The sequence below is a fragment of the Cervus elaphus genome, chromosome 26 (genome assembly GCF_910594005.1).
Source record: "Cervus elaphus chromosome 26, mCerEla1.1, whole genome shotgun sequence".
Lineage (NCBI taxonomy): Eukaryota > Metazoa > Chordata > Mammalia > Artiodactyla > Cervidae > Cervus > Cervus elaphus.
In genome coordinates, this window is record NC_057840.1 from 17,980,239 (window position 1) to 17,990,493 (window position 10,255).

The window sequence follows — 10,255 nt, forward strand, 5'->3', positions numbered from 1 at the left end:
ACCACTTTGGGAACTCTGGTATAACCAGAGGCTAGATCTATTGATTCCACCTAGGTGTCTATTACACCAGCTGGTGGCTCAGATGGTAAAGAATCGACTTGCAATGCAGGGTTTGATTCCTGGGTCAGGAAGATCTCCTGGAGAAGGGAATGGCAACCCACTCCAGTATCCTTGCCTGGAGAATTCCATGGACAGAGGAGTCTGGTGGGCTATAATCTATGGTGTCACAAGGAGTCTGACACAACTGGGTGACTAATACACAGGTGTCTATTACACCAACTGGAAGAATATCCTTGTCTAGTCAATCCACTCCTTCACCTCTAGAGGGAAAGAGCATCCAGTTTCCTTAGCAGGAAAGAATTGTAGAGAATGGAGAGCATTCCCTAAGCACATGCAGGAAATATGTTTAGGCTGGAAGAGTCAGGGTGGAAGATTGTTCCTGAGACAATTGTCCTCAATGCTTTGCGAAACCAAGGATAAAACATACCATATATAATGGGATTGAAAGTGGAATTAAAATAGCCCAACCAGAGAAAGACATTGTACAAATCTTCAGGCGTTGTAAAATTAATGAAAGGGTCTGTGATTGTCAAGACAAAAAAGGGCAGCCAACACAACACAAATACTCCCATGACGATGCTCAAAGTCTTGGTGGCCTTGCTTTCTGTTTTGGTTGATGCCTTCATTTTGCTTTCTGACCCAATGTGTTTCATCATAGAACCTGTGCCAATTTGCTTAGCGTGCTTCCTGGCTACTGTGAAAATATGTATGTAAATTCCCACCATTACTGTCCCAGGGAGAAAGAAGGCTATAAAGGAGGCCAGCACCCCCCAGAGCTTGTTAAATATTAGCACACATAAACCTGTACAGTCAATGGCTGCCACAAAGTCTTCTGCACCAATTATGTTTAATTCTGAGAATACCAGGCCGAAAGCAAAAAAGATGGGAATGGACCAACTGATGAGTAGAAAGACTCCTACGAGAGAGACGGTAATTTTGGTGACATAATGTAAAGGGTCACAGACAGCATAGTAGCGGTCCACTGAGATGAAGCAGAGGTGGAAGATGGAGGTGGTACAGAGCATGATGTCACAGCAGCTGTGGACTTTGCAAAAGAGATCTCCAAAGTACCAGCAGGACTCAATGGACCGGATCATACTGAAGGGCATGAACACACAGCTCAGCAAGAAGTCAGTGGTGGCCATGGAGAGGATCAGGAAGTTGGTGGGGGAGTGGAGCTGCTTGAAGTGGGCAATGGAAATGATCACAACCAGGTTGCCCAGCATGGTCATTACTATGGCACCGATCATGACCACATACATGGCACAGGCACTCAGCCTAGACCTCATGTTTTTAGGGCATGAATTGTTCACCAGAGCAAAGCAGGATTGTGCTTCTGAAGGGTTCCAAAGATTCAGTGCATTCATTGTCTTTGTCTTGTGGGTACTATGAGTCTTTTGCAGAAATACTGTGTTTTTCTCTTTCCTGTGAAAGAAAGAGGAAAAACAATAAAAATAGTGCAGCTTTTAAGAGAGGCCCAACTAACTGCACTTTTGATCCTGGAATAAGCTCCCTACTGACCGTGAGTGATGCTTCATAACTTTAATGTGCATATGAATCAGTTAGAGATCTTTTCAAAACACAGATTCTAGTTCTGGGGTGGGGACTAAGAATCTGCTTTTCTCACCCGCTCTTGGGAAATGCCAGTGCTATTAGTCAAAAGACCATCCCTTGATTAGAAAGGGACTAAATGCAACTAAATGAATATTGTCACCCAACATCTAAATAACCCAGTTAAAACCATCTAAATAATCCAGGTAAATGCATGTTCTGATTGTACCAATATGTTGTCCTTACTCAGGATTCTGAAAACATGGGCAGATCAGGAGTTTTCCCTGTCCCACTTTTATTAATCAATTTGATTTACTGGATAATTCCTCTCAAGAATTATCAGGACCTCAGGAACTATTGTTTAATGCTGAGTTTAAACAAGAATTGTGATCTAAAGATTGTGCATCTTCTTTTTTTTAAATTTCTCTTGTGAATATTTGCAAATGTTTTGGATCTTGCCATTTAATACATACTATTCAATTAAGAAAATATTTTTCTCTTCAGAGTGGTCAATTTAGATTTCAGAGTTTAGAACTACATACATAACTAAAAATACTCTAAATCCTACAAGATTATACAGGAATTGCCTCAAAAGAGGGGTCGGAAATATCTCAAATGATAGATTGTGAAATTCTCTGGGTTGTCTCCTTCCATTTGGCAGCCACATTCATTCATAAGCTCACATTCAAATTGACGTCATCTTGTCCACAGATTTTAAGTCTCGCATTGGTAATGAATTTGACAGATAGGGTGCTCATTTATTTTATATGTAATTTACGCTGTTGTACTTAAAATGTGAAAATAATGGGACTGACTCATCTGGAGTATGACAAGGGTTTGACTTGTTTTTCCTTGTTTGACTTGCGCTAGGACTGGATGTGTAACTCTGATGACAAATGACAAGCATTCATGAGATCTAAGGCCAAGTTGGAGAATGGAGCTTAGCCTGAGAATAGATTAACATTCACTGGTCCATTGGGAAAATGAACCCACCAGCAAGTCCTTGCCAGGTTTACTTGGAAAAAATGCTAGTGAGAATACATGTAACTTTGAAAATAATATTTACATTTACAATACTTGCTGCCATAGCTTAACAAAATTTTTGCAATGTGCATTATTTGAAACCTTAACATTATGGCACATTTTATTTGCTCTGGGTATACTGAATTAATTTCTTAGACTAGTATTTTTTTTAAGATATATTTTAACTAAACTGTTCCAATATTATGCAACTGAGTTGAACTTGAGAAACCAAAATGTAGAGAGTAAAATATGAGAGACAAAGATTTATTCAACTGTTTTTTAAACTGCAGAGTATCCAGCACTAATTATTTGATTACTTATCATTTTGGTTCCTAAACTCTGATACTGGATATAATAAAATCTTAAATGTCTAATCACCTTCTTTAATAAATGAACTTTTAAAAAATTATTTTTATCCTTTTTACTCTTGTGAATTAAAGTTTTTTCTTTAATTATTTTAAAAATTATCTTGAAAGATATCTAATAATTACTGCAAAATAACTTATACATTTGTCACTAATGGGCTTCCCTACAGGTAAAGGATGGCAACCCATTCCAGTATTCTTGCCTGGAAAATTCCGTGAACAAAGGATTGATATAGTTTAACCTCATAGGTTTGTAAAGTGAATTTTGTTTCTTTTATTTTGGAAGACAAGTTATGAAACAGCTGCTAGAAATTAATAGTATTATTTCATGTTTCTGATGAATGGTTGTGTATATTAGAGAAATATTTCAACATTTAAGTTATCATATAAAAGGATAGAATAAGACACATTTATTTTCAAAGGTAATACATGGAAGATTTGTTAAGATAATATCAAAGATAATTAAACCTTCATCTTAAGTTCTGAGTTAAAAGTTGCAAAATGAGTAAGCAAATGCAAGTGTAACTACTACTAGTCTACTGCTTTGTTAAAAAATAAAATAGTCCAAAAAAAAAAAGGAAATTATTAAGCGCATGGGATTTTGTTTAAAAACTTAACAAAGTAAAGATTCCTTTTCATTGAAGAGTTACCTCCAGAAAAGAATTTTTTAATAACAGTAATTTTTAACAATGTAAAGTTAAATCCTCTATGGCATCTGACTTCTATCATAGGACATTGTTGTTACACCTATTTTTTTTTTTTATTACTGACATTTCAAAAAAGGATCAAATTAATGACAACACTGCAAAGAATGGCCTAAGGAAAGTATAGAACATTGTTAATTTTACCAGGAGGTAAAAAGAAATATTTACTAGCAGTTCTGGAGAGAAGCAAAAACTGTATTACTTTTTAGTTCAAATTTCTTTCTTTCAGGGAAAAAATTACCGAATGGATAAACAGACTCAAGGACACTGAAATAATAATTTTGAAAAATGTAAAAGTTCCTCAGAATTTTAAGGAAAATATGAAAAAGAAATTATATAATAATTTCCCTCAAGTATTGAATATTTAAAATTCTATTAATATATATGTATCTTCCTCAAATAAGAAGGAAAATATTCAGCAAGCTCAATAATATATTGCAAATGAAATGGAAGAAATAAAAAGAGAACTTATATTTGCTTTATCAGGAATGATTTTTCTCCTCTTACTGGTTATGAGGCTTAAACACTCCACCTCTGAGACTGTTTTTCTGAAAACAATGATTTTATCTTGCTTTGCTCTATCTCACTCAAACAATAATTTCCTAGGTAAGAGAGAGTACTTGTGAATTAGATGTGAGAAATGACTGCTGTGGGTCTTTAGAATTGCCTCTTTAGAATTCCAGTGATTTTTAAAAATGATCCAAATTTATTTTTATAGATCTTATGCTTTGTAGAATTTATTGATTAATATTTTAAGTTTGGTTCTTTGAACTTGAAATAAATAAACACATACATACATACACATATCTGATCTTTTCTCTCTCTTAGGATACTCCTCTTTTGCTTATAAGAATTTGTTTGGCTAAGTGATTTATTTGTTGTGCGAAGCTGTCTTACCATGCAAATGAGCCTTATGCTTCACCACTCTCTTCCTTACTGATTTTCCCCCAGAAAAGACCCTTAGGCCTGAGATATTGGTAGGCTCCTGGCAGTCTGTGTTGTCATCAGTATTTATACACAAAATATGCCTCCTGTGGCTGCGTTACCCGGATTCTGCTTTTAACAGGAGTGTTCTTTAACAACTTCGGCGTGTTGTCAGCAGAAATGCTATACTGAGTCACCAGAGAATTGGCTGGCTCTGGGAGAATAAAAGTTTTGTGCTATCATCTCCATGACTCCGAAGGGGCACCAAGAACTAGCCTCACACAGGGCAAAAGTGGAGAAGATTGAAAGGGGGAGGGGAAAGGTGGGAAGGAGGAAGGAAGGAAGGAGTTAAAATCCAACAAATGTTCACTCTACTTATTACCAAATGCTACATGTTTTCAAATGGTGAGTTTTTTAATTCCTGTGAAAATTTGACTAAGTTATATATCTTTTCCTTTTGCTGCCATGTACAGATCAGTGATACTCATTCACCCTGCAGTGCTTTGTCTATAATTTTCTGAGCCCAAACAAAAGGCAATAAGAACCATGCTTCAAACCAACCAAGTGGAAAGGGGAAACTTCCATCATCATGTGGGTATTTTCATACTCACTGGGAGAAGGTGTATCCATTAGTGCACCATAATTCCAATGGTACACTAAGCTTCAGGGAGTTTATGATGGCAATTTTATTACCCATCAAACCACAGAATTGTTATATTTCAAATACTCAATGCTTAGAGGGTATTAAAGCTTATTTATAAAAAATAGAATCAAATTATCTATGTTTAAATTAATTGATCAAAATTAACTTTTACAGCCTCTAAGGATTTTCATCATAAAATGAATAGGAATGATCGGAAAATACTGTTTTTCTTTACATGTTCATCTGGGTTTACAAAACTTCTCTTTAGAAATTTCTTCCCAGGTACATGACGCAAATCAATCACATAGTATTAATATAGTTTGTGCTCAGTTTAAAAGTAATCTTTGTACATTTGTCATTTTCAGTATTTGTAATGTTTAAAGGAATTTAGCATTTACTACAATAGCTTTATGATTCCCACTTAAAAATATGTCATTAAATCATTGATCTAGCTATGATTTTTAAGTTGAGAGCTGGAAGCCAAGTTTGCTAGGTTTACTAAAGTTATTATAATTGTTAAGAGTTTTAAATTTACCATATTTGTAAGTCATAAAATTTGCAAGAGTTAGGTACTGGGGAATGTTTCATGTATATTCGAGAATTAAATTTTCAAAAAGTGACCTTGAAATTTTAATTTGATAAAAGTAAATAAAATATTGAAGGAATTCAATTACCTAAGTCTCTAACTGCTTCTTAAAAGATGTTGTTAAAATTTACTAAGTGTAGAATAACTTATATTCTAAGTTAAATAAAGTTCAATAGAAATTATAAGTTAAATAAATTTTAAAAGAAGAGCTAATTTCTTCAATATTGTTTTCTAATTGAAATATTAATTCTAAAAGCCAAAATTATCTTAAATAGTCTTTTTTATACACAAAAGGACACCAGAAGTCTCAAGATGACAACTGATCTTCAAAAGAAAATAAGTTTGCCAAGTGGAGGAGGGTGAATCGCCCCCAGGGAGGGCCAACGCAGGGGGAATGACTTATTAGGGGGCCAGGGATTCCTTTAGAGGAGGGTAGACTTCAGAAGAGTGACTAAGTGTAGTTTCTACACAGAGAGTTAATTTTTGTAGAAACACAAAGAAAGGCCCAGTCAGGCTTATACAGACCTGATGTCTTTGAGGAGAATTTCAAAATTTTATTTCAGAACAATGAAAAGCTACATTTGTTCTTGGTTCAGCAGGAAACAGATGGTGCAATCAGCCTGTATGATTGAGGAGAGTTTAATTAAAAAAACAGAAACAAAAAAACAAAGAAAGAAACTATTTACAAAGACGTGGGCAGTGCTTAAGGAAACCAGGCAGAAAATTCTAGCACCCAGGGACAGCAATAGCAGGAAAATCCTATGGACAGAGGAGCCTCGTGGGCTATAGTCCATCAGGTCGCAAAGAGGCAGACATGATGAGCACGGGAGCATTACCTTGGCTGGGCCCAAACTGATAGAAGATGAGGATGGTTCCAGGAGTACTAGAGGATGGCTCTACGGAAAAGGAGTCTGAATGGCCTTTCCTGAAGGACTCAGCCAGCCCCAGGGTAACTGGGCAGGGAGGTGGCCTGTGTTAAGCACCCTGATTGCCCCTCCTTCCATCCTCACATCTCCTGCAGGTGTTTCTGTTGGTAAAATGCCATCCATCAGACACTCCAGGGCAAGAGACCTTGTAAATCCTAATCCGAATCTGTGCTTTCTACACAGAGTTCGTGGAGAAGGCTTGGACAAACAGAAGGGATTTAGCTTGGAAACCATGTAAGATATTTAAGAGGAAAGTGTCAACTTGGGATAATTGTGCAGAGTAGATTGCAAAGCTGTGAAATGGGAGGCAAGAACACTAGCTAACATGGTGGGAGAAGAGGCGTGTGCTGAGGATCAATTCTAAGTAAATATTCTTATCCCTTACTGAGTATGCAACATCTACCTCAGTGAATGTAGACAATTTTCCTGTAGCCTCTTGGCTATATTTGCTCAGTCATGTCCGACTCTTTGAGACCCTGTGGACTGTAGCCCACCGGGCTCTCTGTCCATGGGATTCTCCAGGCAAGAAGACTGGAGTGGGTTGCCATTTCCTTCTCCAGTATATTTCATACAGCCAGCTAAGTCCATTCTAATAGATTGTCCCATTTATATTTAGATAGATTTATATGTTCTGTCTAATAATCACATGCTAATGTTCCACATACTAAAGCTGGCCATCCCTACACTGCTCCCTTCCCACTTTGAAAATTCCTAATCCTGCTTCCGTGAGAAGCACATGGGCATAAACATACAGACACAGACACACACACACACAGACACACAAACAGAGGACAAAGACTCTCTCCTTTGATCAAATTTTAATCAAGCTCCTATGATTCCTCTGCTTGCCTAAGCCAAACTTGGACTTCCCTCTTTGCCGTGGTAGACTCTAGATTGAGCAAGAATCCTGCTAAGTCAGTTTATCAAAAATCCCCCACTCTTGGTATCTGACTAGCCTCACTATCTTATCACTCTGCCCTGCGTTCAGCAAGAATTCTGATGAGTCAGTCTAGCAAGAATGCTCCTTGATATTTCCTCTTAATAATTTTCCATCCACTACTCACAACCCAGTCCCATGGGAGCAAATCCCCACTGCACCTTGTTAGAGTTAAATTCTCTCTATTTTACTATAAAAACCCTATTGTAGAAGCTGTCCTTGAATAAAGTCTGCCTTACAGTCTTTAACAAATGTCATGAATAATTTTTTTTTTCTCTAACACACAGAACATGAAGCTTTTAAGAGTAAAGAAATTGTTCAGAAATAGAGAAACAGATGAGAATTTTAAAAGTTGAAGGAAGCCAAACAGAGCAGACCCATCACTGGATGTGAAGTGTATGTACTCCTGAAGGGGTGTAAGTCTATTTTAATGTCCTCATCTGTGAAGGGAGTGGCATAATAGGATCATGTTCATGGTCACGTGAGACTCTCAGGAAGAAGGATCCTGGCCTTGCCCTCACAACCTAATATGGCTTTTCCTGGACAAAGCTTAAAATGTTCACCTTAAGACCAGCAGTCAGATTGGGTTAATAAATGCTCTTTGGTAAACATAAAAACATTCACTGGCTACCAATTATACATTTATTATGCACATTTGCTTTTCTACCAAGAAGTTGTTGTTCAGCTGCTAAGTTGTGTCCAACTCTTTGCGACCCCACGGACAGCAGCACACCAGGCTCCTCTGTCCTCCACTATCTCCCAGAGTTTGCTCAAATTCATGTCCATTGTGTCGTTGATGCTATCTAACCATCTCATCCTCTGCCAACCCTTCTCCTCCTGCCCCCTCAATCTTTCCCAGCATCAGGGTCTTTTCTAATGAGTGCAATGAGTCAGCTCTTCCCCTAAGGCAGCCAAAGTATGGGAGCTTCAGTTTCAGCACAAGTCCTTCTGATGAATATTCAGGATTGATTTCTTTCAGGATGGACTGGTTGGATCTCCTTGCAGTCCAAGGGACTCTCAAGAGTCTTCTCTAACACCACAGTTCAAAAATATCAACTCTTCAGCATTCAGCTTTCTTTATGATTCAACTCTCACATCCATACATGATTACTGGAAAAACCATAGCTTTGACTATACGGATTTTTGTCACCAAAGTGATGTCTCTGCTTTTTAATATGCTATCTAGGTTTGTCATAGCTTTCCTTCAAAGAGCAAATGTCTTAATTTCATGGTGCATGTAACAAGTACAGGGAATAAAAACTGTAATGAATGAAGTAGTCCTTACTGAATATTATGCTTTAAGACACAAGTTGAACCTATATATTTGAATTATATTATTAAATTATTCTTGGATCTAGAATTATTGAAATTTAATAAAATAATATTTGCAGTGACCTGGGGATGTAATGTACATGCTTCAGGTCGAAATAATAATCATCTCACTTTCAATACTCTGTTCACTTGTAATGGCCTTTTTCTTAATGTGCTTCAGGAAACAGATTTGCACTTTCTGAATGGGAGCTAAATATTTTTCCCGACACTATGTATTTAAGAGCTTTCCGAAACCATGGATAAAAGAAGCCATGAATGAGAGGATTGCAAGTGGAATTGAAGTACCCAAGCCACACTAAAAGATCAAGTACTATCATGGGAGTGGAGTAGCCTAGATATGGGTCAATCAAAACAGCAAAAAAACAAGGCAACCAGCAAGCTAGAAACACTCCCATTACTATGCCCAGGGTCTTGGCTGCTTTGCGATCCTTTTTCTTGGATAAGTTTTTTCTCACTTCCCCCTTTGTGTTTTCAGGCATGTTGTCCATAACTCTAGCATGCCGTTTGGAAACAATAAAGATTTTGCCATAAATACCAACCATAATGGAGCCAGGAGTAAAAAAACATGTAGTGAATAATATCGTCCCCCAAAATTTGTTGAAAGCAAGGGCACAGAAATTGAAGCAAGCAACGAGAATCTCATAGTTCTGCATACCAGAAACATTGGCCTTGGATAGAACTAAACCAAAAGAAAAAAGAGCAGGGGCTGACCAGCAGAAAGCCAGCAGCCACTTTATCATGGAGATGGTCATTGTGGTTGTGTAGTGTAGAGGGTAACACACAGCATAAAATCTGTCAATAGCAATGGAGCAGAGGTGGAAAATGGAGGCCAGACTTAGCATCATGTCAAAGCTTGTGTGGAATTTACAAAAGCCATCCCCAAAATACCAGCAGCTCTCTACTGATCGCACCATGCTATACGGCATGATGACCAAACCCAGCAGAAAGTCTGTGGTTGCCATGGAGAGGATCAGAAAGTTTGTGGGAGAGTGAAGCTGCTTGAAATGAGATATGGAAATGATTATGACCAAGTTTCCAAAGATAGTGATGAACATGGCTCCGATCATAATTGAGTACATTATTACTCGAATATGAAAATGGCGGTTGGTGGGAGGACAGGACTTATTTCCAAATTTTGGACAACTGGATAAATCTTCAGGAATATGAGTTAGATCCATGGTGCTTTATCTCTTTAAGCTCCTTT

At 37.4% G+C, this 10,255-nt stretch overlaps 2 protein-coding genes across 2 annotated transcripts; both read right to left on the bottom strand.

The window, feature by feature from the left end:
- Positions 1-298: 298 nt before the first annotated feature.
- LOC122684288 (trace amine-associated receptor 4-like) lies at positions 299-3,007 on the bottom strand. The gene has a single exon (XM_043888295.1). The coding sequence runs from the start codon at positions 1,425-1,427 to the stop codon at positions 384-386; it is 1,044 nt and encodes a 347-aa protein (XP_043744230.1). The 5' UTR covers positions 1,428-3,007; the 3' UTR covers positions 299-383.
- Positions 3,008-9,190: 6,183 nt separating this feature from the next.
- Positions 9,191-10,255, bottom strand: LOC122684289 (trace amine-associated receptor 3). The gene has a single exon (XM_043888296.1). It carries the CDS (start codon positions 10,227-10,229, stop codon positions 9,198-9,200), a length of 1,032 nt encoding a protein of 343 aa, XP_043744231.1. The 5' UTR covers positions 10,230-10,255; the 3' UTR covers positions 9,191-9,197.